General features: G+C 37.6%; 1 protein-coding gene across 4 annotated transcripts in view; it reads right to left on the reverse strand.

Moving 5' to 3' along the window:
- The window catches only part of PPP1R9A (protein phosphatase 1 regulatory subunit 9A), a 131525-nt gene that overhangs the window by 51960 nt on the left and 53461 nt on the right, over window positions 1-26104 (reverse strand). For all 4 annotated transcript variants that reach the window (XM_039711944.1, XM_039711937.1, XM_039711930.1 and 1 more), the window contains exons 3-5: window positions 11662-11794; window positions 11048-11168; window positions 5395-5499 (exon numbers count right to left, since the gene is read on the reverse strand). In XM_039711944.1, coding sequence (XP_039567878.1) covers window positions 5395-5499; window positions 11048-11168; window positions 11662-11794 — 359 coding nt within the window. The remainder of the gene's footprint in view (window positions 1-5394; window positions 5500-11047; window positions 11169-11661; window positions 11795-26104) is intronic.

Consider the following 26104-nt stretch of genomic DNA (forward strand, 5'->3'; position numbering starts at 1 on the left):
AAATTTGTATGAAAGATTCCATCTTCAATTTAGTACAAGATAAAATTTAGGCTATGAATTAATTGGCAGTTGAGACAGAACCCTGCTTTGAATTAAAACTTTCCAGATAAGAAAAACAAAAAATGGCAACAAATTATTCTTTATTAGAACAGAGAATAGTTAATAGTGAAAAGCCAGAGGGCTGGATATTTGCACTGCTGTTGCTAGAACATACTCTTTAATGATCTAGAAGACTAATTAGACACAGCAAAATTGGCTAACCAATTATTTAAGATGGAATGACTTTGATGCATTTCAGCAGAATTTAAATAAACAAAAGCAGGTAAACTCATTGGCAAGTGAGAATTAAAACAATTAATAACTTTCAGGGTGGTAGAAGTCATGGTAAACTGAACAGGTTTTGCACGGGTTCTGCAGGGTTTCCTAAAAAAGAATCAAGAACTGACTCAGGAGGCACCATGAGAGCATCCGCTCAGTGCCTAGCAACAGTTTGGAAAGCCAAGAAAATGTTTAGTCACATTCATACAACAGGATGCGAAAGGAGGACACCGAATTTAAAATTTGCCTCTCCAGTAGAACACTGAATTTTGTTAACTTCCTTAAAAGAAACCTTTCAGAGGAAAGTAAAAATGCTAAAAGCATACAAGCAGCATACAAAGGATTGGGATTCTCTGATGAGTCTCTCATTCAAGACCTATTCTCCTTATCAATCCATTAAGTCTTCCAAGAACCATGTCCTCCTTTCCTGGGATCCTGCCTTTCCCAGAGCTGTCTGAGCACAAATATTTGCATCCAGTAAGTATGATAAAATGATAAAGTTTTCTCTATGGAAGAACTAGATTTTTTTCTCTTGTGAGTATTTTCAAAGAAAAAGAAGTAAAATTCCCTGGAGGCATACAGTTCTGTGAGTGAGCTTTCTCTGGCGGATACCATAGGGTCTCCCAGAACCATTTCATTATGATGAACAGGGGAAGAAAGTGTGGTCATAAAGGCTTAACACCACCCAGGCAGCTTCAAAGAACAGGTCTGATACTCAGCATCACAGGCCATGGGGAGACTGCAAGCAAAACACAGGAGAAACTCCCTGACAGCATGGGATTCCCACTGTCAAGCTGTCTCCTCATCCTATCTTTTATGACTGCAAGCACCACTTACAAACTTCAAGCTGATGGATTACATCCTAAATGGGGTCAAAAGAAGCACAGAACAATTAGTGGTATTAGTGTGGCACTGCCCTGTGAAACATTAATCTTAGAGCAGGGGCAACAGTCAACAATATTGGAAACAACACACATTTCAAATCCCTCCTGTATATAATCAAATTCTGAAATCCACTAATATGAGATATTAGTAAACTAAGCAGTTATGTAAAATTATACAGAAGACTTGATATTTACATCAATTGAAAAAGCATTCATAGTTGTATTTGCCTGATTAGAATCACGAGGACACTAATTCTCATCCTGAAAAGCAGAAGCTGATTGCCAGCTGGGATTATGAAAGAATTCCATCTCTTTCCTTTGCCTCACAGGCTACCAGAGTAAATCTGCTGGGTACTGATTATCTTTCTAGAAAACATTACAAGAAAGAATAATTTCATTTATTGTCACTGTGGAAGTCAAACTGGTTGAGCCAATGATCTTTCATTATGGTATGATGACTCTGCTGGATAATCCAATACTGCAAACAATGGATAAAATAATTGCAGATACTTATGTTTGCTCTTCTTTCACCTCTCAGCCTCACCTATAACAGTTCAAAAGGTAAAAGCCATGTCTTCATTTTCACAAATTCTTTACTATGTCAGCTACAGACAATCTGGATGCATTTTTTCCGGTAGAAAAATTGCAAAAATCTATTCTAGGTCAATGACTTCCACTGTCAGTATCATTCAAGGTGTTCAGAAGGCTCAAAGGAGAAAAATAAATCACTAAATATTGGTATTATGCAAGCTCTCTGAAGAGGTATTGACTGCATTTATTGCAAAGAATTATGAAGTGGCTTTAATGTCATTCTATTCATGAGCGTCCTTTCTTTACAACTGATCTTACATACTAAACCCTGCTATAAAAACCAGCATGCACTTTGACTAGATTAAGGACAAAACAACTTCAGATACCTAAGGCTGTGGGATATAAACGTGAAATAATGCCAGTGAAAGGCACACAAATCTCTGTGTGTACAGGACACCAGGCAGAAGAAAGGCACAGATCCTGTATGCTATGATCACAGAGATAACTATGCCTATTAAAGCAGTTCCATAAACCCCATCAGGCTGACACTACTGAACAGCAGATATGCAAGGAAGTGTGAACACGATTCCTCCTGTGACGGAAGAATTCGTGAAGCTGCCTTGCCTTGGATCAGGTGAGGTGTGCTTGTACACTGCCTACACACTGGCAATCAGCTGGGGCACCCTCCTCAGGAAAGGCAGGAGGGGTTTATAGGGCAGCAACCTCCTTCCCTGCTCCTGCCTCCTGCAGTGACACGGATCATTAATGGCAGCTGCCATGGGAATGGTGCACTCAAAGGTTGGGAGCACTGCTCCCTGCACTGCTCCCTGCACCGCCAGCAGGCAGGAGCTCACAGCTGGGATGCACTGCTCCCTGCACTGCTCCCTGCACTGCTCCTTGCACTGCTCCCTGCACTGCCAGCAGGCAGGAGCTCACAGCTGGGAGCAAGAAAAGTGTTGTGTCCCAGCAGACCCTCCCATGGTGTCCCTAATGTTATGGAGCAGTTCAAGTGCAGAGGTTTTCACTGTCTGCCAAAGAAGGTGGAGATGAGGGATTCTCCATCCTAGCTCTAACACAGCAGGAAAAAGGATCTGTCAGAAACCAATTTTTCTCTCCACAAAACAAGCAGCAGGCAGGGCTCTTTTGTCACATGTCAAAAGAAAAACAGTCAGGAAGTTAAAAATACCTTATTTCCTTTCATATCTAAATTCATCAATATTAGCTCTTACTTTCTTTACAAGCAAATGTTCAAACCTGTATTGAAGCCAAAACGTCAAGCATCCTGAAATATCTGTTTCCAAAAAACAGATTTCTGGAACCATTTTTCATTTTGTGCAACTAAAACCAATATAGATCAGGCAACAAAACCATCCAGGTTCTGTTCAGGACTGAACCAGAAGCTAAGCAGGAGCCTGTGCCATGTAAGGCCACCTTGTTAAGTCTCACTCCCAGCCTACCACAAACCAGGGAAAACATCATGCATTTCTCAGCTGGCTTTCATAAAGCAGACAAAAGTCTTTCTGAGCATTTTTTTCCCATGGAGTTTAAAATAAAAAAAAATTAAGGAAGTTGCACCAAATTCTACCCATTTCTTTCCTCTAATTAGAAATACACATTAGTAAGATACTGCCAACCACACGGTATGCTCATTATGTATACATTATTAATATTTTTGTAATATTTTATACTGTAACTCATACAGTATTTAAAATGTATTATTAACTGAATATTATTTTATGCTTTTTTTGGTCTAGTTTTGACACTAACATACTGGTCATTTTTTCCATGAAAACTCAGTATTTTAATCTTACAAGGAAAAATGAAGAAACTCAAATACCTCTCTTCAATAAATGAGACCTGTCAGAAGCCAATGATCCCAGTGCACAGCACACCTGACAATGTGAACTCAACAACAGTGAAGAAATACTTTTTTTTCAGCTCCCTCTTTTGTGACAAGGGTCTAGATTGCAGCCAGTCTCACTGTAATTTATTTCCTGGGAGAAGACTGTGGGAGCTCTGTGTGAAAATCACTTTATATTTTTTCCCTCCTCTATTATTTTCCCAGGGAAGCAAGTATTCTATAACTCATGCAGTAATAATTACACAAACTAAGCTGATTCTAAATTTATGCAACACATATGTTTTATGTGAGTGTTTTCTTTTTTCCTTTTTTCTTTTGAACTAGAACATCAAACACAGACTATACATAACATTTGCCCTGTGTACCAAAACACGCTATTCTCTGTCATGAGGATTTTATGTTTGAAGGTCCCAACTGTAGAAAACCTAATAAAGTATATACTCATTTTCATAGTTTAGTCAGTAGGAACACTCACAGCATGTGTGAGTCTTTGCAGAAATAGTAATGGTGTAACTTCAAATGTAAATGTTACACAAAAATATACTCGCCTATAATTATACTACAGTTTCAAATATTCTCTTTTTTTCCTAAATAACCTCTCTCAAATAAAAGATTGATCAACCACCCCCAAGATTCTTTGCAGAATCCACATCCCAGCATTATTTCTCAATGCCATGCAGGATCAGCTACAGAATTTTAGTGGAAGTGTGCATGCCAACATATAGCACCACCATCTGAGGGCGTCTGCATATATTACCACCCATAGCTTAGTCATGGTTCAAAAGAAGTCAGCTCTCAACTCATTAATTAAAGAATTCAATTGTACTCCCTAGAGGAGATTTTGAAAGAGAACCAAAAGGTGACTAGAGAATGGCTGCTGCTTTTACAATATGCCAAAGATATTTTTGGATTTATTTAGTAGAGTTGAATCTTTACTGAAATTAACAAACTATTGAAAAACTATGCGACTGCACAGGGTTTTAAATGGCAAACCAGTTCAACTCTAGGGAAAAAATGTTCTTACTAATGACATTTTATAGCTCTTCACTCACATTCACACAAGTTCAGAAGTGTACTTGCAGTATCTGTTACATTTTCTAGTCTGTTTGTTATTTTATGGACTTTTACAGGGACACCTTTCAATGGACTACAGTATAGGTGCAGAGAGAAACCCACAGATGGTGCTGGGAGCTCAGTTAATTAATACTAGTTACTTTCCTCAATTTGGCAGCTGTTATCACTACAGCATCCAATAGTCTCCTCTCCTCTGTGCTGAGGTGGCATCGGAGGGACCGGAGTGCTCATCTCCTCCTGCTCCAGCCCTGGAGTGTGAACACGGTCAGTGTCCCACGGGTGGAGCAGGGAAGTGACCACTGACCAACACCCATGACCTTCATCATCCCAACTAATACAAACAGCTTGAAGGCCATGAACATCTAGACTAGTGATCAAGAGCATAGTCGTCATCTGTCTGCGATTTCAGCTTGTCTTGGTGGTAATATTTTAAAAATCTAAGCCAAAACAAAACTGTAGTACTGTATTTGATCCCTCTCTTGGGATCAAAGGAGAGGCTAAAAGCCCCTGATTCCACCTGGGCAAACTGAAAGGTCTGTGAAGGAAGCCAAGTAATCTTAAGTATTAACACAAAACTGTAATACCGTATTTGATCCCTCTCTTGGGATCAAAGGAGAGAAGACACAGAGGCTAAAAGCCCCTGATTCTACCTGGGCAAACTGAAAGGTCTGTGGAGGAAGCCTTAAGTATTAATTAAAATTTCTTTTTTCCCTCTAAAATACTCACCTGACTTTCTCTTTGGTGTTTCTAAGAACAGTTGCAGCAAAATTTTGTGTAACACCAACCAGACTGATGCCATCAACTTCCACAATTTGGTCATTCACTTGGATCCTTTCAGGGGAAAAAAACACAAATGCATAATTAATTGTATGAATTCTTGTAAATATTCAACAAAACTTACCATAGAGAGATCTTTCTAGTTTGAGCTGATGCCATCAACTTCCACAATTTGGTCATTCACTTGGATCCTTTCAGGGAAAAAAACCACAAATGCATAATTAATTGTATTCTTGAAAATATTCAGCAAAACTTAGCACAGAGAGATCTTTCTAGTTTGACCTTAAACAAAAGCTCAGCCATAAAATGATTTAGGTAAATATGAAAAACGCATCGTTCCTTGCACATAGACATCTCATAAATCCAACTTCCAAGTTAACATTACAGTTAATATCATCAATTAATTATCAGTCTCTTTCCTAGTATAGAAATACAGTAACACAAACTCTTGAATTTGTCATATGAATTAAATTAAATGAGATACTTTAACAGCTCTTATATCATTCTTTCCTAAGCCAGTCTTGAAAAACAGCATAAGACATAGCTCTGGCATTTCATGCTAATGGAAAAAAAATGTAGCATTTAACTAAAACAACCTGCTCATCTGTGGACAAAAGAACTTTAGTATCAGACCCAATTGTGACATACTACCTTAAGATATTCCATCGAACTTGTCCAAAAAGAAGAATTCCCAGCGTAAGCGTGATCTTGCTGCACACAATGGTAAAACCTTGGACTGCTTTAAGGAGGACTCTCTTTTTGAAACCAAACACCTATTTACAGCTGATACACTGTTTAATGCAGAGAAAGTTAAGACAGAATGAAAGCCGTGTTGCTTTGATCTAAAGCAAGCACTGCTACAAAATCCCTACAGCAGGCACTGGACTCCTCTGGATTACGAATCCCTGGAAGATGACTGCTACGCTATTCTTTAGAAACGCACGATCTCTTAACAGTTTCAAAATAAAAACCAAACAAACACATCCAGAACTAGTCAAAGGGAGCAATTTTCAAGTACTTACATGGATTCTATTGATCCAAACAACACAGTTTACAAAGCAACCAAGAAATAGCTATGAAAAAATCCTATTTAAATTACATGAAAATACCTAAATTAATATATTTAACATCTTGGGATATGTTAGTGATAAGATTTCTTTTCAAAAAACAGAGGCTTCAACAGAATGTTGAAGCATTTGGACTTGGAACACTAATTTCTCTGTCAAGTCTGGGGAAATGCTTTGCAGTTTTACACGTGTTCAAGCAGTATCTTCTGTTCTTTGGATTCCAGTGATGAGTAAGAAATACAGTATTTATTCTTTGGCAGCCTCACACTAAAGAATGTCACTGTGTTCTAGGAAGGATCTCCCTTGAAAAAGGCAGTCTATAAACTCCTATTTTGAAAATCATATTAGGCATTTTAAGCTCAGAATTTTATTTCAGTTTTCACTGAAACATTTGAGAAATACAACAATCACATTAATATTTATCTAATTTTGATTTTTTTTTTAACTTTAGCAAATACAGGGTGCAGTCAGATGGCACAGGAGTTCCTGGAAAAGAACTTTTACGAATTTGGTGCCTACTGAATGGGAAACTGTCACCCTCTTGGCTGAAAATGGTGGAATAATTCCTTTGAGATGACAGCAACAACACTGTACATCACCACACAGTGGATTAGCAGTGTTCATACAGATACATAGGTACAGGATTTCAGGTGATGAAACATCATGTTAGGGAACTGTTGTCTGCAACTTCATAAGCAGCTCTAACTTGATTCAGTCTAATTCTGTTTGTCCTTTAGACATATTTTGTATTGCCTTCTTTCTTGTTTGTACAGCTCCTAAACTAACTTCCAACTCTTATTTTTATGGCCACTGTTCTCCAGAACTCCTTCCTTTCTATATATACATATATTTTAATTATATATGAGCATATATGAATATCAACATACAAAGTGCAGACTTCCCATGAGAGCCCACTCCAAGAGGAGGTCCAGGCCTCCTCTGTCTGTCAAATCTAATTTCAAACACCAATGAAAAATTAGGTTCAGATTGCCAAAGTCTGATTTATAGAAATTGTATTGCATTTAGCATTAATAACATTGGTAATTCTTCTGGCAATTATTTTCTAATGTTCATCACTTTAAACTCTGTCTGCAGATAACAATGAAGTAGCAACTAAAGAAGCAAACCAACTAAAGTTGAGAAAAATAATTGCACAATTGCTCTGTATGATGAACTGAAAAATTTAATTTGTGCAGAAACATCCTCTAGAGTTCAAGTTAAGAACTACGTAATGTTTCAAAACTGTTGCTCCTAATGCTATCAAAATACTTTATAAAGTGAATGACTCATCACCACAATAATCTGAAAGAAGCAGCTATTGATTGATCCAGGAAAAGATTTTATTTTTCATATTCAGTCTAATTTTTCATATTCAGTCTAATGACTGATTTCCTATCTTTCACATTATTAATAACCTCTCCTAATACTTATCACCATGCTTGCCTTTGGATTCACCTTGAAGCACCCTCCTTGGTCAAATACAGGCACACAAAACCTTTAAATATGACAACTAAATGCTACCTGTTTGTCTACAGCAGCATGAATCAAGCCAGTGGTGTAAAATTACTGAGAATCTTTGCACACATTTTGTATTTCCATGGAAGACAAGTACTTTACATCATAATTTGATAGGTCTTTCAATAAAAAATAGAACAACTATCCTAAATATACTGTAACATTTTAAATTGTAGCTTCAGAAAAACTGGTTGAAGATTGCTATGCGATTATTCAGAATATCTGATGCAACTACTGAAATAGTTTTATTTTCTGGTTGGAGACTTTGTTTTGCTATCACTGTTAATGATTAAATAGGCTTTTCATAAAGATGAAGTTAACAGGACCCTTTACAGTCGATGCACTTTATTATGCAGAACGGTGTGGTCCTGACTGAGAGGATTATATATCCCTTTCCCAAGTGAATGATCAGTCAGGCTCTCAAAGAGAAAATCAGTGTCCTATTTCTCAGCTGACTGAACATTCTGCCAGTTGAAAACCAACACAAATATTAGAATGGTCAAAGAATGATATTATTTTTTCTCAGCTGACAAGTTCCTTTCAGATGCCATCTAGGGAAATGAAAGAAGAGACTTGTGATGGAACATTAACTTCTGTAGCCCACTCAAACATGTGAATAATGAGATGAAAAGAAATTACAGATCATGACAGAGCAGCAGTGAGTGACTGATTTTCAACCAGAGAATTTTACAAAGAATACCAGTCGTGAGCTTAATGCCTTCTAGCTGAGGTCAAGCATACCCTTCAGAAAAACATTCACTTAAATTTAAAGTAATGGATAAAGTCATGACATCTTGAAGTGTCAGCTTAATTTCCCTTCATAATTTTTAAGCCTATGATAAATCAGTACTTGGCCTTCAACTTGATATCTTATTGCCAAGATCTGTGAAGACACCTCCAAGCCCAATCTAGAAGACTATATAGTTCAGCAGTTTCAAAGCAAAATTACTAAACTTTGCAACCCCCTACCTTCTAGAGTCTTTTGCTTAAATTTTTGTAGGGTTTCCACTGCAGAAATTTTTTTTTTGCCTGGCTGAGAACTTAGAGGTGTTCAACAAGGAACATGCTACTGCAATGTATTTTTTAGAACACATCATCAACATCTTAAGAGTTTATTCCCACTTTTATTTATAAGCAATATTTTCATATTGTTTATGACTAATACAACAACACATTAATGGTTAAAATCAGAAGAGGAGAATGCAGATAAGTTGATTTAATTGCTTACATATCAGAGAAGTAATATTTCATTGGCATGAAAATTTACAAAGTTAAGCACTGGGACAAAATGAAAAATTGCACAGGTTGGAAGATTTTTAAGAATCCTTTTCATTATTAAATGATTACATAATAAAGTTTTTTCCTATCTCCTAATGAGAAGAGGTTGACTTGGTTTTGGCAAGTATTGTATAACATACAGATTGTCGGTGCTGTATAATACAAGATCTGTGTATAATATTATCTGTGTATTATACACATCTGTGTATAATACACAGATAACTGTGCCCCATATGATATGAAATATTTTATGTTGAAAAGGAATTCTTTTGCACATACCAAATAAGCAATTCTAGAAGCAAGCAGGTTTTATAGGAACACATAGTACTACACACACCAATTCACCTCTTTAGTGGGCAAGGTTTATTATATCCTATTCCAATCAATTAATGTACTTTCAGTGCTGTAGGCTGAACTCCAAAATAGAAGACTATCCAAAATAAGAAATATAAAGTAACAGTCTGTGTTAGTAAAGTTGAAAGGAGTATATTTAGTAAAAGTTTAAACATTCAGATACACTACTTATTTCATAAATCACAGAATAATTAAGGTTGGAAAAGATCTTCTTCATCAACTAAGCAGCTCGATCACTCCTAAACCACATCACAAGTGCCACATCCAGATGCCTCTTCAACACTTCCAGAGACAGAGACTCCATACCACCTTTCTGGGCAACTTATTCCAATGCCTTTTTCATTGAAAAAAAGCTTTAATATTTAATCTGAACCTCACCTGACACAACTTAAGGCCATTTCCTTTCACCCTTTCACCTGAGAGGTGTCAGAAGAGACCGATCCCCACCTGGTTTCCAGTCATTGTGGAGATGATAAGGTCATCCCCAAGCCTCCTTTTATCCAGGTTAAACAGCCCCAACTCCCTCAGATGCTCCTCGTAAGACCTATGCTCCAGACCCTTCACCAGCTTTGTTCCCCTTTGGTCACACTCCACACCTCAGTGTCTTTCTTGCAGTGGAAGGCCCAGAGCTGGCCACAGCTCTCAAGGTGGCCTCACCAGCACCAAGTACAGGGGGACAGTCACTGCCTGGGGGCTGCTGGACACACTACTGCTGGTCCAGGCCAGTATGCCTTTGGCTTTCTTGGCCACCTGGGCACATACAGGCTGATATCCAGCTGCCTGTGAAGCAGCACCCCAAGTCCTTTTCTGCTGAGCAGCTCTCAAGCTGCTCCTCCCGCAGCCTGCAGCCCTGCCTGGGGCTGCTGTGACCCCAGTGCAGGACCTGGCCCTGTGCCTTAGTGAACCTCATGCAGTTGTCCTCAGCCCACAGATCCAACCAGTCAAGACTTCTTTCTAAGGATATCATATGCACAGAGACCAAATAATCCAATGCTGAACTGAATTATTTTTTTAAGTATTGCCTATCTAAAGCTGGCTTTAAGCCAACAGAACAAGTGGGAGCTCAACACTACCTTAAGAATCAAAACTACGTTCAAAAGTGACACCGAGTTTGGAATCAGCAGCCTTACTCATGCTAAAGCATCTGGGTTCTCAGCAGTCACAAACACGTATCTTTGACAAATTTGTTCTTCTAAAGTTTAAACTCATGGTACCAATTTCGTGTCTTCTCATAACCACATCAGGTATTTAGACCTTACCAATGAAGTTGACAAACTTTACAGCTTGGATTACCATGACATACGTTAAGCAAACAACTATTCCCTATGAAAATCATAATTTATAGTAACTATAGCTGATAAAATTTTCAAATACAAAGTCTAGCTTACCTGCCATCTCTTTCTGCTGTCCCACCCTCTGTTACTGTTTTGACAAATATTCCCAGTTTTTCAAGGCCTGCATCAGCTCCAACTCCCATTCCAATAATGCTTATGCCAAGTCCATCTTCATCTGTGAAAGATGTAAGAGAAAGCAGAAAATTCTTACATTTATCTGTACAGTTATTTGGTAGGTAAACATTCATGCTTTGGTTCCTCTTGGCTTTCTGTGTCAATAACACTAATATTATTTTGCTCCCTTTTAAAAAAAACTATTTGATAACCATTTTAATTACACACAAAACGTATCATCTGCAGCCTTATGAGGAGCTTAGAACAACAGACTAGATTTTTACTCCTCCAGTGAAGAATGAACATATCACATCAAACACTGTGTAAAACCATGTTAATGGAGTGTCACCAAACAATTCTCTTAAGAAGACAAAAGCTGCCTATCTCTGAGCTGCTTCTTTAATTCCTCACTGAACAATTCCTGAAATCCAAAAAGCCAAAGTGACCACAACCAATTCATGGAAATTCAAGATAGGCTCTGTAGGCATGTGTAGATTTCCTCAAACTTGTAGGTCAGTGTCACAGGAAGTGGAAATGACACACAGACATGATACCTTTTTCTAGTTCAACTGGGAAGAGCTCCAACTTTTCCACACGCTTCTCAAGTTCATATTCAGCTGATGCAGCCACTGGGTCAACTTCATCATTTCTCCTGTCATAGTCTTCATTAGAGTATGTATTGAAAACCTGTGGAAATAGATCAAAAATCATTCAGCTACCCACTCCAAAAAACACTTCCAAATTGTTAAATTAGCTACTACTTTTGTCTTGTGATATAGCAAAGTTTGAAAAGGCTTTTAAAAGACAAATTTCTCCTGTTCATTCAAACTTCAGGTTTTTAAATTTGTGGGTTTTTTATTCAAGGAAGCACAAGTATGGTTGCAAAAGTCAACTGAGTGTAAGTTTCTGTTGCTTTTGATTACAAATTCAAAAGCTGATCCTTCATGTCTACGTCGGTCTATGTATATAATTAAAATACTTAATTTAACTCATTAAAAATTCACTATGAATAAACATTAACAGAGTCAAATACATTGAAATTATAATCTGCATAGTGTTTCTGTATTAGTCTTTAGGTATTAGTCTTTAGGCCTTATGAAGTTCCAGTTCCCATTCATCCAAACAAAGCTTGACCTGAAGATTACCAATCTACACTTACATCACCTATGAATATCACGGAGATTATGTTCCATATTATGTAATAACTTTTTTAGAACAGCAATGTACACAGCCACTGGTATTTTTTAAACTAACCAGGTTTACAGGTTTATTTCATCTCTAAAGCAGTAATTTAACAGTGACTGCATTAACCTGATTATATTATTTATGCTACTTACTATCATACTTCCAACATGGCCTCCAACCAGTGATTATTCAGACCTTCAGAAACATTAGTCAGGAAAAGCATATTTTCATATTTTAGAGATCAGAGTTTGCCAGCCTAATTCATTAAACTGTCTGCAGTTGGCAGAAAGGAAAGAATTTGTATTACTAGTGGTAATAGCTTTACTAAGCTTCAGTCCCATGGATATATCATATTAATCACTTTAAATAAAGGAAAACAACTTCCCACATTTCCTCTTCCTCTTTTACAGGCAACCTACAGAAGACATCATTGCATAGCTACATTTTCCTTTATCACTGTTCCTCTTAGAATATAAAACACTGCACCCTTCTACACAGCCACATAAATATTCCAAAGTTCTCCAGAAGCCTGCTCTTTTACAGCCCTGCTTGGAGGCTCTCTCACCATGTCCCTGGATGGAGCACACATGCCAGCTGGCTGCCCAGTGCAGTGACAGGAGCTGGGTCATTGCCACCTGAGGTTTCACCTGCCTGAAGAACTGTTAGTACATACTCATTTCTTTTAAATAGCAAATATATTAAAGCTGAAATACAAAAATACTTGTAAATACTACTGTAAGTCTACTAACTATGTTATTACTACCACAAAGCTACCAAAAAGCCCTCTCAATTTTACATGAATAGTGGTTCAAGCAGAAAAGACAATACCGACTCAACGAAAATTTTAATACCCATTGATGTGGGTATTTCAGATCAATGAGAAACACTTAATTTCTCTTCCAAGAAGACTGAGATGATAAAAGTTTCATAAGAATTCACAAACCTATCTGGCATTATTAGTCATTATAATGCAAGAAAAAGGCTGCTTTAACTAAATTATGCTCCTAGAAAGCCTTCATAAATACATGCAAAGCATAAGCAAAATAAGACACATAATGCTGGCCAGTGCTGCTGAACATTTTATGCTGCTTTAGTATGTCTAAGATTGGAGAAAAGACACAGACTGAGAAACAAGTAATGCAATTCAAGGCCACCATTTCTAGCCTGACTAAAGAATAGATAAAAATAGCTGGATGAGTCCACTCAACAGCAATCAAAAAGTGGTAAAACTTCCCTGGCAGCTTCCCTTCTCTGTGATTTGGTGTCAAAGGCAGCAGCTTTTAATCACTAAGGGTTCCAGGCTCAAGCCAACCTTATTCATGCTGAAATCAACCAAAATAAGGATCAATCAATAGCGTGCAACCCAAACAAAACATTACTAAGCTAAGGTTTGACCATAACCTTTAGGTCTGAAATGCAGCAAACATGTAAATAAGTACAGGTTAAAAACAACAGCTGTGAATTTAGCTTGAATCATCTCATTAATTAATGTGATGAAAGAGACCTGTGCTTCAAATGTGAACAGAGATGAAAAGCATGAAGGTAAAGGAAGATACTGCTTTCTGGAGACAAAGAATAGCTGAGAGAGAGCTATAAGGGAAAATTATGTCACAAAATGAGTATATTTAGTTCTGGATTTCTTTCCATCATATTAACTGGCACCATTCTTTTCCTTGTGTTCAATGACTGGCATGAGAATATTGTGGAAGCAGTTTTATATTTGTTGCAAAATGACTGGATATGCTTCAGGATAATTTTCTTTGAAAGCATATACTGAGTTCAGGTTTGGGATGATCTTTTTTGAATCAGATTGAACAGAAGATACAGCTTCTTGGATTGTGCTCACTCTTTTGGAGTATTTTAACAATCCCACTAAAAGGAAACTAAATATGCTATTGGTGGTTAAAAGTTATCATTATGTCTCCAAATACATCATGCCACTCTTATCTAGTACCTCACCTAAGCATTCTCTCTGAGATTGTAGATCCTGAATGCACAAAGCTCTATGTTTCCTACCTGGCATTAACTCACTGTCTTTTGTACACTGGTCATATAACTTTGCCCACTGCCTTAAACAAGGCAGTTGTCTCCCCCTGAAAAGGGGAAGAAGAAGAAGGATATTCTTGTATGTCATTTATCTCATTTTGTGCAATCACATTTCACAGCTGACTGATTCTATTAAATGAATCTCTGGGTGTTAAATTGAAGTAAAGAAAATTTGTGCCTGGAAATTTTCTTTCTTTGTGAAACAGTCTATCCACCAGAGTAATGAACTGCTTGCTCAGTACAGTCATGAGAACTGTCACTCAAGATTTTACTGCACTAAAAATAAGATAAGCATTTATAACTTCTTCCTCACAGTATGGTTAACTTGATATAAGTAGAACTATTTCACCACGTCTGTTGCGGAGTGTGCGTGGGATTTCAGACTCATGGGAATTCTCCCAGTCTCTTTCATCTGACAGATTTGGTTTTACTGCCACTCTGGCCAAGTAGCCAGTACAGAAAAGTCACAACTATATGTAAATATGAATATGCTGAGCTGGAAAGGACCCACAAGGATCACAGAGTCCAACTCTGGGCCCTGTATAGGACCATCCCGAAGAGTCACATCACAAACCATTACTTAAAAAGCAAGCTCTTTTCCCAATATATCCAATATAGTATCTTAGTCTCCGATCACTACAAGTATTTAGGGGGGGGAAAAAAAGTTTTCATAGAATTCACTTGTGACATTTTCTAGGATTTAAAACAGCACTTGTGGAAAACAAAAAGCCAAGAGTGGTGACACATTGAAACAAGCCCTGAAGAACTGCTGTTAATAGAACATACTTCTGTGTTCTCTAAAGTGACAGAAAAAGGGGTCATCAGTGATTCATCCAGCACCAATATAGTAACAAACTGTAATATCAAAGAAGCAGGTAAAATTGTTAGGCACCCTGGGTGGCATCCCCAGGGAAATCACACATATACACACACACAGATCATTTGCTTCTCTTTGGCAGAGCATAAGCTAGAAAAGAGATGTCACTAACTATAAAAATACGTGGCTGACTAATTCAGGAAAAAACTATACATTTTTGTTTTAGTACTTCATCTTTAGGAGTAAGATCAGATGGATAAAAACTGGTTATTTTTGAAAAAAGGCAAAGTTGCCTAAGTTTGGGGTGCTTTCCCATAGCTCTTACCTACCAATAATTTACAGAATTTAGCTAACAGTAACCAGTGGGTAGAGACAAGGGGGTTTTTTAAAATTTTTAAAAGCAAGTCAGTATAGAGATAACTCTAAAGAATTACATGGGCTAACCAACTTGGCACGATATAAACCACAATTAGTGCTGCATACTATAAACTGTACAACATAAAAATTGCCATATCTGAAGTAAGGCTGAGAGAATTGGGGTTGTTCAGCCTGGAAAAGAGAAGGCTTAGGGGTGACACAACTGCAGCCTCCAATACCAGAAGGGAACCTACAAGAGAGATGGAGAGAGACTATTTACCAGAGCAGGTAGTGACAGGACAGGGGGGAAGAGATTCAAACTGCAAGGGAGTAGATTTAGATGAATATAATGAAGCACTGAGGATAACCCCTCTGGCTGTGCTGAAGCAGCTAAATGAGGAAAAGAAACCACAATTTGACCATTACCTTCTGCTTTAAAATCTTCCTACAGCATAGCTTCAGGAAGGAGAGGAAGCTCTGGCAATGTCTGAAATTGGTGACTATTTTTTTAGGAAGTTTTTTCTCTGCAAAGTGGTTGCTTTGCACAGTGCAAGGCAGTGAGTCAGTGAGGAGGCTTCCTCCAGCTCTCCTGGCTTCATGCTCCCTACAGCCTGTGTGGGCATCAGCGTCACTAACGCTGCAGCAAGGAAGCATCCAGGAGACAAATCCTCCCAAGAGGCAATTGCAGGAATGAGACACAGATGGGAATTAGACACCAGCAACACTGAAAGAAACTGCATGTCTAACATCAAATCCATGCCTGGGGTTTCCCTCAGAAAGCTCATTAAGATCTGTTTTAAGTGTCCTGAAACTCTGGCAAAGCGACCTGTGCAGCAGATTTATGTTTCTAAAATCCCAAAAGTATCTGGGCCCCAGACTTCTCCATTCCAGAGAGACCTCTTCACGCTTCTGACAAGCCAGGAGCAGATGCCGTGACACACAGACAAAATGTTCAATTTGTAGGGGCAAATTGGAAAATATTATCTCTGTATATTCTTATTTTAGACAACTGGAACAAGTTGTCAAGTTTTCTACCTGTTAGAACATCATGAAGACCATCTGCAGTAGAAAGCCACAGTGTCACTGTCCTACAGCAGTGCCAACACATCTGAGTTTGGATCCATACAGCTCTGTGCACCACAGCATGTCCTCCTAAACCTAAACCGTGCCTCAGTGGCATGTCCTGGGGGGACACAAGCATTAAAATCCATGGGCTAACCACACACATTCATGAGTCTGTGCCAGGAAGATGCATTTACTTCATGGTGTAAGCAGTTAAAGAACCAGCCAGACTCCTCTGTTAGGCTTCTTTCACTGAAACCAGTATCTTAAATTTTATATACTGCAGTTTTGGGCCAAAACACAGAACCAAAATTGCCTATGAGGTACTGCACATGGATCGTCCCCCCTGCTCCTGATACTTGGCTCAGTTTTGGTGCAAATTTTTAAAAACACTAGTTTCCATTAAGTAGTTTCCTAGAATCGGTGAAAATTGTTGATTATATATACTTATTATTTATTCAGTGTGTGCTTTTTTTATTGCTGATGTACTAGTGTTATTACAATTTACATTGCTACTTGTCTACATAGCAGAAAAATGCAAAATCACTATAGTTGTAAATGAGATACGTGCCCCACGTAAAAACTTCATGCTGTTACTCTTAGTTAAAACAGGTCAGAGTAATTAGCAAGTAAAAGTAAGCCCTGTTCCTGAAGAGTAAAACCTCAGCTCACATGGAACTTGTACTCTATTAGGGCTGTTGTGTGTTTGTTTTAGTAAGTGAGTAAAACAGCAAGGTGCACTGAAACCCGGAGTTGACAAAGACATCTAGACAGACTCATCTGAACATTCCTGCTCTTTTTTTTTCCTTTATTTTTTTGTTTGGTCGGTTTTTTGGTGGTTTGTTGTTGTTGTTTTGTTCTTTTTTTGTGGTTTTGGGGTTTTTTTGGGTTTTTTTGGTGGTGTTTTTATTGTTTGTGTGGGGGGTTTTTTTGTTTGTTTGTTTGGGTTTTTTTAATACAGTGATGAGTTACAATTCCATGTGGATTTTTCTTTTTCACTTTTTTTTTTGTCATAACCACTAATACAAGTGGGAAAATGGCAGTACTGTCCTGTCTTATATTAATGGTACAGGCTGAACAATTTTCATTCAATTCTCTTTGATGAGTTTTGCAGACCTGGGTCTATATCTTTGATATTGGGTTGCAGCAGCTTGGATGCAACAGTGTAATGGGAGGTATAAATGACTAGTAAGGTGGTTTCCCTGAGTCTTACTGATCATGTAAAAATCCCAAGGAGACTTTTAAAGTGTTGTGTACTTCACTTTGTATGTAATTCATCCCTCTGTCTGATCTTGCCTTTTTTTAAACTCTACTTTGTGCTCCTGCAACTTACCTAAAAATGTACTTTGCAACTGCTGCTATTTTTGGTCAGTTATTAACTACTTCAATGTAGAGAATAAAAATCATGAAGAAAAAGTGTTTTTCACTACAGTACTTTGACAATTGCAGGGAAAAGAGCCCAGTGCATTCCCATTAAGCTCAGGGTTCCTCCAAGGATCCCTCCTGCCAGACTTTCACAGATCCTTGAGAGATTAGAGATGTGGGCACAGCAATTTAACACTTAGTATTTACTGCAGTGTGGTACTGACCTACAAACCTGAACGTCTTTAGCTGACTTTTCCTGCTTCAGGGAAAAGTAAAAACATTTGCCTGCACCTTCAGAGTGTCTCCATCCAGTAGAACAAAGAAGCAGTTTTAACAAGAGCACTCTAACAGACACATTATTTAAAAAAAAAATAAAAGAGTAACAAGAGTATTTAAGAAGAACATGAATTTCCAATAAGAGAAAATATATTTTATCACTCTTTTGGCAGTTCTCTCTATTGCCAAGGTAACAAACTAGCATGCTCAAGAATTCATTGTATCTTTGAACATTTAAATAAGCACATAAAGGAGAACATTTGAAGTGAGCAGTTTGCCAAATTAATTAAAATACAGTACAGGCTCAAATCTCAACTCAGGTGTCCGAACAACTCTAAACATATAGGACAGCATGAAGCAAAGTTCTAGATTCTGTCCCTAGACATTTATTCCTGAATCTACTGCACTATTTCTTCCAGACCCCTCACTGCTGCCAATCTACATCCTAACTGATGGTGCTATTTTTCTTCTGCCTTTAAGTGCAACACATGAGGTAGCCAAGAGTACATGCTGCTTCTGGTACCAATTAGCACAGGCTGCCATACAGTAGCAGAGTCACCATGAATCAACAAATCAATATTTCTTCTCCCAGCAATCTCACTCTCCTTCAGCCTACAAGTCAAGAGGTCTAAATGCAGAGTAAAAATGCCACAAATGTTCTCAGAGGTAAACACTGGAAACAAAATATTGACTATGCATAAAATATTATATTTAAAATAAATCTCAGCAGGGATAAATTGAGTAACCTGCATATTCACTAAAAATGACCCCATTAAAAATTTCATAAGCAATTCCTTTTTCCCTTACAGATGCTACATATGTTAAGAAAATAACTCAAAGGAAAGCAAGGACACAAGAAAGTAATCACAGGCATTAATTCAGAACACTTGCTGTGTAAACTATAAAGAGCTAATTTATCCAACCCAAGTTTTAGTGTGAAATATTGTGAAATTGTGTTATAAAATGAACAAAAATTAATACAATTCTTTATATACACTTATATACAGAAAATATTTTAAACGTGCTATAAATAGTACACGTTGCTATCTATCTCTTTACTTAAAGCAGAGAAGAAAGCAGAGGTGGAACAAAAGAGCTCGATGGAAACAGTCTGCCTTATTTTCTCAATATTACATCATCAATACAAATCCTATTGGGCTTTTTAAGGGAGCAAAATTGCAACTGGCCCAAAGGGTTTTTTATGAGTCTCTCACACACCTTCCCTCATTCCTAGGAGCTATGGCATTTGGCATTGATTGCTCACCTTACCAGTACTGCTGTAGACACAGCAATGGCTGGGTGAGAGGGAGAAGGATCTCCAGTGACAGAAACCAGAAGACTTTATAGCCTTGCCTCAGACCAAGGGATAAAAAGCAAACATACTCCCACACCAGACCATAGCAGCAGCCCTCATAAATCTCTGAAGATGTCCTACCATCACTTTTCGCAATAACTAAGTTCTTCTAAAACACTCAAGAGATGTTTGGATTTTTTTTTAAATGAGAAGTTCTTAATGAATTCTTTAACTGAGATGAGATTACTACAAAGAATGCTTATAGTCTTAAGATGAGTGGGGGAAATTCTATTATATTCTACTAAGAAAAACTGAGGAGATGTAATAAACTTTTATTTAAACATATACTATTAATTATACGAGTACATGGCTTATGAGTTAAAGAATAGCCAAGGATGACACGCAATATTAGACAGCCCTTCAAAGAGTTCCCTGTACAGGGTACACATATTTCCACAATTTCAGATGGCACATGTTACAGAGGGTATCTATTTAGTTTCTAGTACAAACAGATATTCTTCTACAGTAACAAAAATGCTTATGATTCTCTGGAATCTAAAGCCTTTAGTAGCCTATTGCTGCATTCACATTAACATCACCATGCAGTGATGTAAAAGAGACCCATTAGTGGGGTGTTGCATTAATTTGATAGGAATGTTGCAGCCCTACAGCCTGTTAATGCCATTGCTTGTGTATAAAAATGGACAAACAGGCGGAGTGTAAGAGGATTAACAGAAAAGCTTCTGTAATACAGCAAAAGGTTTGCAGTGTTTTGTAAACATCTTTCAAACAGAAAGTGCCATGCCACGTTCTCAGTGCTAGACCACCACTCAATTACTTTTTATACTGTAGACTTAACAATTCCTTAATTGCACCTGCAGGCAGAATTCATTTTGGCTGACTGCATTTTTGCTAATGGTAGTTTCACATTCACACTGTTTAGTACAATGAATTGCATTCTAGTAAGATGTAAAACTGCCTAGAGTAAGCAAAAGAATGTTTATCCATTAAGCATCCATACCTAGTGTATTACATTACAGTTAATCACACCACTGTTTCAAAAATGAGACAGTCTGTATTTCCAGAGGAATTTAGCCTTCCTAATGCCTCCTAATATGGTAGGTGGGGTAACAGACTCTGACACAAGCCAAGACCAGGCGTTCACAGGTCTGACAGCATAACTGGTTCAAACTCACCAGCTCTAAGTGCAATTTAAAATATGGTATTAATGCAGCAAGAAACAGAAGGTTACAAATGAGCACACAAAGTATATCCAAACAAATAGACAAAGGGAATGACGGATCATGGGGATAAGCTGGTATTAATGAATAATACTAGCTTGGGATGAGACTACAGTAATAATGCCACAAAGTGGGGATTCAAGATAAACACTTCTAAAGTTACTCAATTCAACACTATTTTTGGATATTTTTCAACTTCAACATTTGCTATGACATCAGTCACAAAGATATTACCCCCTTGAAAATAATAGCAAAATTAATTTTATCAACCCAAGGGAAGTCTCCAGTACAGCTGGTTTTCACTCTTCCCTGTGTACTCTGGAAAAATTAAATGAGCAGAGAAACTACAATGAGTTTTGCTCACCTGAAGACTTTACACAGTTCTACTCTCTGTGCCCAAATTTACGGCATAAATTCAAATTTATTACAGACATTATCTATGCACAAATCTGTAATGGATTTGAAGTTTTGGAGAACCAAATGGAAAGTGTAACACCCACTGCTATGGGAAATTGGGAGGATGCACTTGTATATGTGCATTTTGGGACTAGGGTTTTGTTTTAAAGAGTTGTGGTCTATTTTTTCCCCACAGGAACACTTTGCTTTATTGTTCTGGTATTGACCAAACATCTCTCTGTGCACCCCCTTAACAGTCCCTGCACGCTGCCTTTGGGCAGTGGCAGGGAGGGCACCGTGTCCTTAGGCCTCTGTTATTGGATCAAAGATGGACACGGCATTAAATGTGAGCTCAATGCTGTTCCTGCCACGTGCCAGCAGCAGAGATGGCTGTGGAAGCTGGCAAACTCACAGACTTTCAGAACTTACTTAAGCCCCCTGAGCTTTCTGTTTTCCAGATGCAACTTCTTGACCTCCTTCAGACAGAAAAGTGAAGCTCGAGACAAACATTTCACCTTTGTGAGGAAAACTAAAATATGGGGCACGGCTTTCTATCCAGATTTCTGTCTTCCAAGCAGAGGAGGGAAAGTGCTGTTTAACCTGTGCAGTGACACAGAACTATAACAGCTACAGAAGAACCTCTCTGCATGTTGTGTCCATGCAGGGAAGAGAGCAGGGGCATCTCTGAGTTCAGTCACTCCAGCAGCTGAAGTGTGCAGCACACAGCTGGGATCGCTGTCACTCACAGTAACTGTATTTTGGCTACAAACAGCTGCACATTTCTTTTAGAAGCAAAACAGACACCATTTAGCAGAAGCTGGACATGCTCCAGATAGCAGATTAAAATGGTGTAATCTGTGTATGACATAAATATATATGTCATCAGTAAGCCTTTCAGTTATCTTACCATGATTTTAATGGGTACCCCATTCTAGTATAATGAATGAAGAAAACAATATCTCTATAAAATAATCCATGATTTTAATGGGTACCCCATTCTAGTATAATGAATGAAGAAAACATACCAAATATCTCTATAAAATAAAGGCATTTAATTATTTTTTTTCAGTCAGCTAGTGTTCATCATCTAAGGAAACTGGCAAGGATGTGACTCTTGCCTAAAATAAGAGCTGTGAATGAACAACTAAAGGAAGACAGCAAATTAGTCTTACAAAACCTTGCTGGAATATATTTACAATACCACCTTAGCTATTTTTATGAATCCCTAAATTAAAAAAAAATTTACACACCCAAGTTTCTTAGAAGCCCATCTTCTAAAACAGTATTTTATAATTATGGTTTCAAGAATACCATTTCAATCAATACTGAAAGGCTTGTTTTCTTGGGCATGACTATTATTCTTAATCAACCCTCTGTAGATGAAACTTAAGGAAAAACAGGAAACAATTCAAAGAAGCCCTTCCAAATTCTTCTTTGATATTACTAACAAAAGGCTAGTACTGTCAAGAAAAACATAAATGATAATGTTAACATTCACTGGAAAACTGCAGGACAGACAATCAGTACAAAGTGTATGTAACTCCTGGCTGCTTTTTACCCCTAAAAAACCCAATGGTGAATAAAAGCACTGTCCTGGATGAGGGAGTTAGATACAAGTGGTATGGGAAAATAAACATACAGTTGGACATCGAAACAGCCAAGCTGGTAAAACTTCAATCTCACAAACTTAATTTTAACTTTACTGTTACTGATTAAACACTCCCAGATTCTAAAAAAAAAAAAAAAAAATCTTAACAAAAGAAAACCTTTTGCTTGCAAATACAGTAATTGGAAAGTAGAATGAAATGACAAATTTTGAAAGCCTTTTCTATAGTACTGGTAAACTAAATAACCACAAACACAGTATTGTCTAGAATCAGATAAAGTTTTAGCTTTCAATTCCTTGCAGTGAAATGTTCAAAAGGATGCTATCAACCACTTTAGTCCTGACAGCAAGAAACGCTTTCACAGATTTGTCAGGAGTAAAACCAATAAAAGTGCATGCCAGAAGGTGAAGAATTCTCCAAACATGTTCATTGTTCATGACCAACTGCACCAGCCCCAGACACAAGGCAGCTGCACCAAGGCATCCCTGCAGCTCGAGCACAGGAGTCCATCCACTCTCAGGTGTGAAAGCTGAGCCTGAGAGCCACACATGGGCCATGCAGGCAACCCTCCTGGGGCACCAAATAACACAGGGTGCTGGCACAAGGATTGTGCAAATATCAAATGGATTCCCTCCACTTTTTTTTTTTTGTTTGTTTCTGAAGGAAAAGGAAAATCTTGCCTCTTAAGAATTCAAAAACCTCTGGAAGTATGAGCACCACTCCAACTGCAAGAAGCACAGGATTACCATAAAAAGAACAGTGCAGAAAATACCGAGGGAGAAAAAGGCAGTCAAGCTTTAAATTGCAACTGCAACTCTGGAAAATATAGAGCTTTTAACATTTTACCTAACTTTGCAAATGCCAGTTTAACCCTAATGTCTAAATGGTTTTGGTACCATACAGAATGTCAACAGTAAGTGATTGTCACAGAAAGTGATTAAGAGAAGTGGCAATCTTATGACAGTTAACTGAAAACTGTCTGACAGTTCTTTGAATAAAAAGCAACTTAAATATATCATGCATGCTATTGCCTATTTACCCTGAAAAGTACAAGACACTGCTTCAATTCAAGTTTTAAAAATTATTTTATCTGATCACGCAGGCCTCATAAAAACAGTATTAAATCATTCCTACTTTACTTACCTTTAGGTTAAAAGCCTGACTTGCCAAAAAGGGTCACTGTCAAAATTTGCCTTAAATTCAAGCTTTTAAATAGTGAACATACTCCATCCATCCATGCCCTCAGCTTAATTTTATTTCTGATACATGTCATAATGTAACTGAATAAAAAAGGCACAATAAAAATACAAACAGTAATTGCTGAGTATTAATATTATGACTACTAACTAAGAAGAGGAAAATTTATTGAAGAGCCATCATGTTTCTGTTCAGGAAAGCTTGCCAAAAAGGGTCACTGTCAAAATTTGCCTTAAATTCAAGCTTTTAACCAGTGAACATACTCCATCTTCCATGCCCTGAGCTTAATTTTATTTCTGATACATGTCCTAATGTAACTGAATAAAAAAGGCACAATAAAAATACAAACAGTAATTGTTGAGTCTTAATATTATGACTTCTAACTAAGAAAAGGAAAATTTATGGAAGATCATGTTTCTGTTTAGGAAACAACTTGTATTTTATTATCTCAGCAGACTTTTTGGAGCTTTTTCCGGGGTAGGTGCTTGAAAGCCAGATGCAAAAAATAGGTTCCCTGACATGTAGATAAAATGCATTTTAGATACAAGAATGGCTCTTCATACTCCAGATTTTTCTTTGTTCTACCAAAACTCTAGTTGCCTTACAGCTTATATGTATTTCTGCTAAAACAGATGAGGATGAAAGTCCTTCTATCGAATACTAAGAAGAATGTAAAGGTTGTCATTTTGCCTTTCAAAAATGCTTAATTAACTGGGGATTTATTTATGGAACCAGAAATTAGTCAGCAAGAGGATATTGCTACATGATAACTATGTAGATTAAAATCTCTCTGTGTGCAATGAAAAATAATTAAATCCACGTTGACCATCCCTTATGGAAGGTACCTCAAGCTGCTGTCCTCCTCCTACCCTAAGAGCTTGCCACTGACAGCTACACTGAAATGAATGAAGTTCATTAAATGTTAATGATCCCACCATACGAAACCAAGAGCTCCAGCTTAGTTTAAGAGGACTTTGTTATTAAACCAATGTGGTGCATATAATGCACCCAAGGACAGTCCCTGTGCAGGCTCCTCCAGCGCAAGAATCAAAGTGGAACATTGGAAAAAGCCCTTCTCAAATAATGGCTATGAAAAACCCAACAAGATAATAAGTAGTAAAAGCAACCAGTAGTTTCACAATGAACTATTCTCTTCACTACTTTTTAATCCATTACTAATAATATGGCAAAATAAAGCATACACCAAATTACAGTGAAAGAAATGGAAACCTCAAGTCTGCCAGACTGCAGGTATTGACTAATAAAGTAAGAGAAATACTGGCATTCTTGATAGACTCAGCCCCATTTGTTTCTCTTCAATAAGATGTCAATTACGTTTATAAGAAAAAAAGATAATTTAATCTGTTCCAGAGCATTATTGCAATGGTCTCCAAAATGCTGAGAACCCTACAACATATAGACTCAGCCCCATTTGTTTCTCTTCAATAAGATGTCAATTATGTTTATAAGAAAAAAAGATCACTTAATCTGTTCCAGAGCATTGTTGCAATGGTCTCTCCAAAATGCTGAGAACCCTACAGCATGACTTTGTGTTTTTAACAACTTTTTTTTGGATGGCAGTTTGGTTATTCAGGCAGGATGAGGTATCCCAGCAGTCCAGGGATGTGACACACTCAGTAAGTCATCCAACCTCTGCCTGACCTCACCACAAATTACAGTGAGGACAGACCCAGTATGTCTGTCAGGGTACCAGCTGAGACTGAGACTGAAGAGAGACACTTAGTACAGGGGACACCTTTTGCAAGATGGCTCAGTACCAGGGAAAAGCAAAGACTGCAGCTGCAGAAGTCAGTTTTGGCCAGAGGGGATATAGCAGCTCAATTTGCTGCATGAAGCTTAAAATCCGAAAATCAAAATCACAACTTCAAAAGAAGAAAAGCAGTGGGTGAGATATAGAAGTACTTCTAAGAGAAATTAAATTGCAGAAAAATAGTATGTAAGTCCAGGAAATTCTGGCGGATGGAAATGCTGGGCATTATCTAACAGCAAAATCACCGAAGGTATCAGACATGTCCTGACACAGCTGAAAAATCATACTTTGGATTCTAGGTCAAAACTGTACAGATTAAATAAAAATAGGTTGTTTTTTTTAAAAAAAAATAATTATATAAATAAATTTTAAAATATTATTTT

This window comes from Passer montanus, unplaced genomic scaffold, assembly GCF_014805655.1.
Source record: "Passer montanus isolate IOZ18808 unplaced genomic scaffold, ASM1480565v1 scaffold10, whole genome shotgun sequence".
Taxonomy (NCBI): Eukaryota; Metazoa; Chordata; class Aves; order Passeriformes; family Passeridae; genus Passer; species Passer montanus.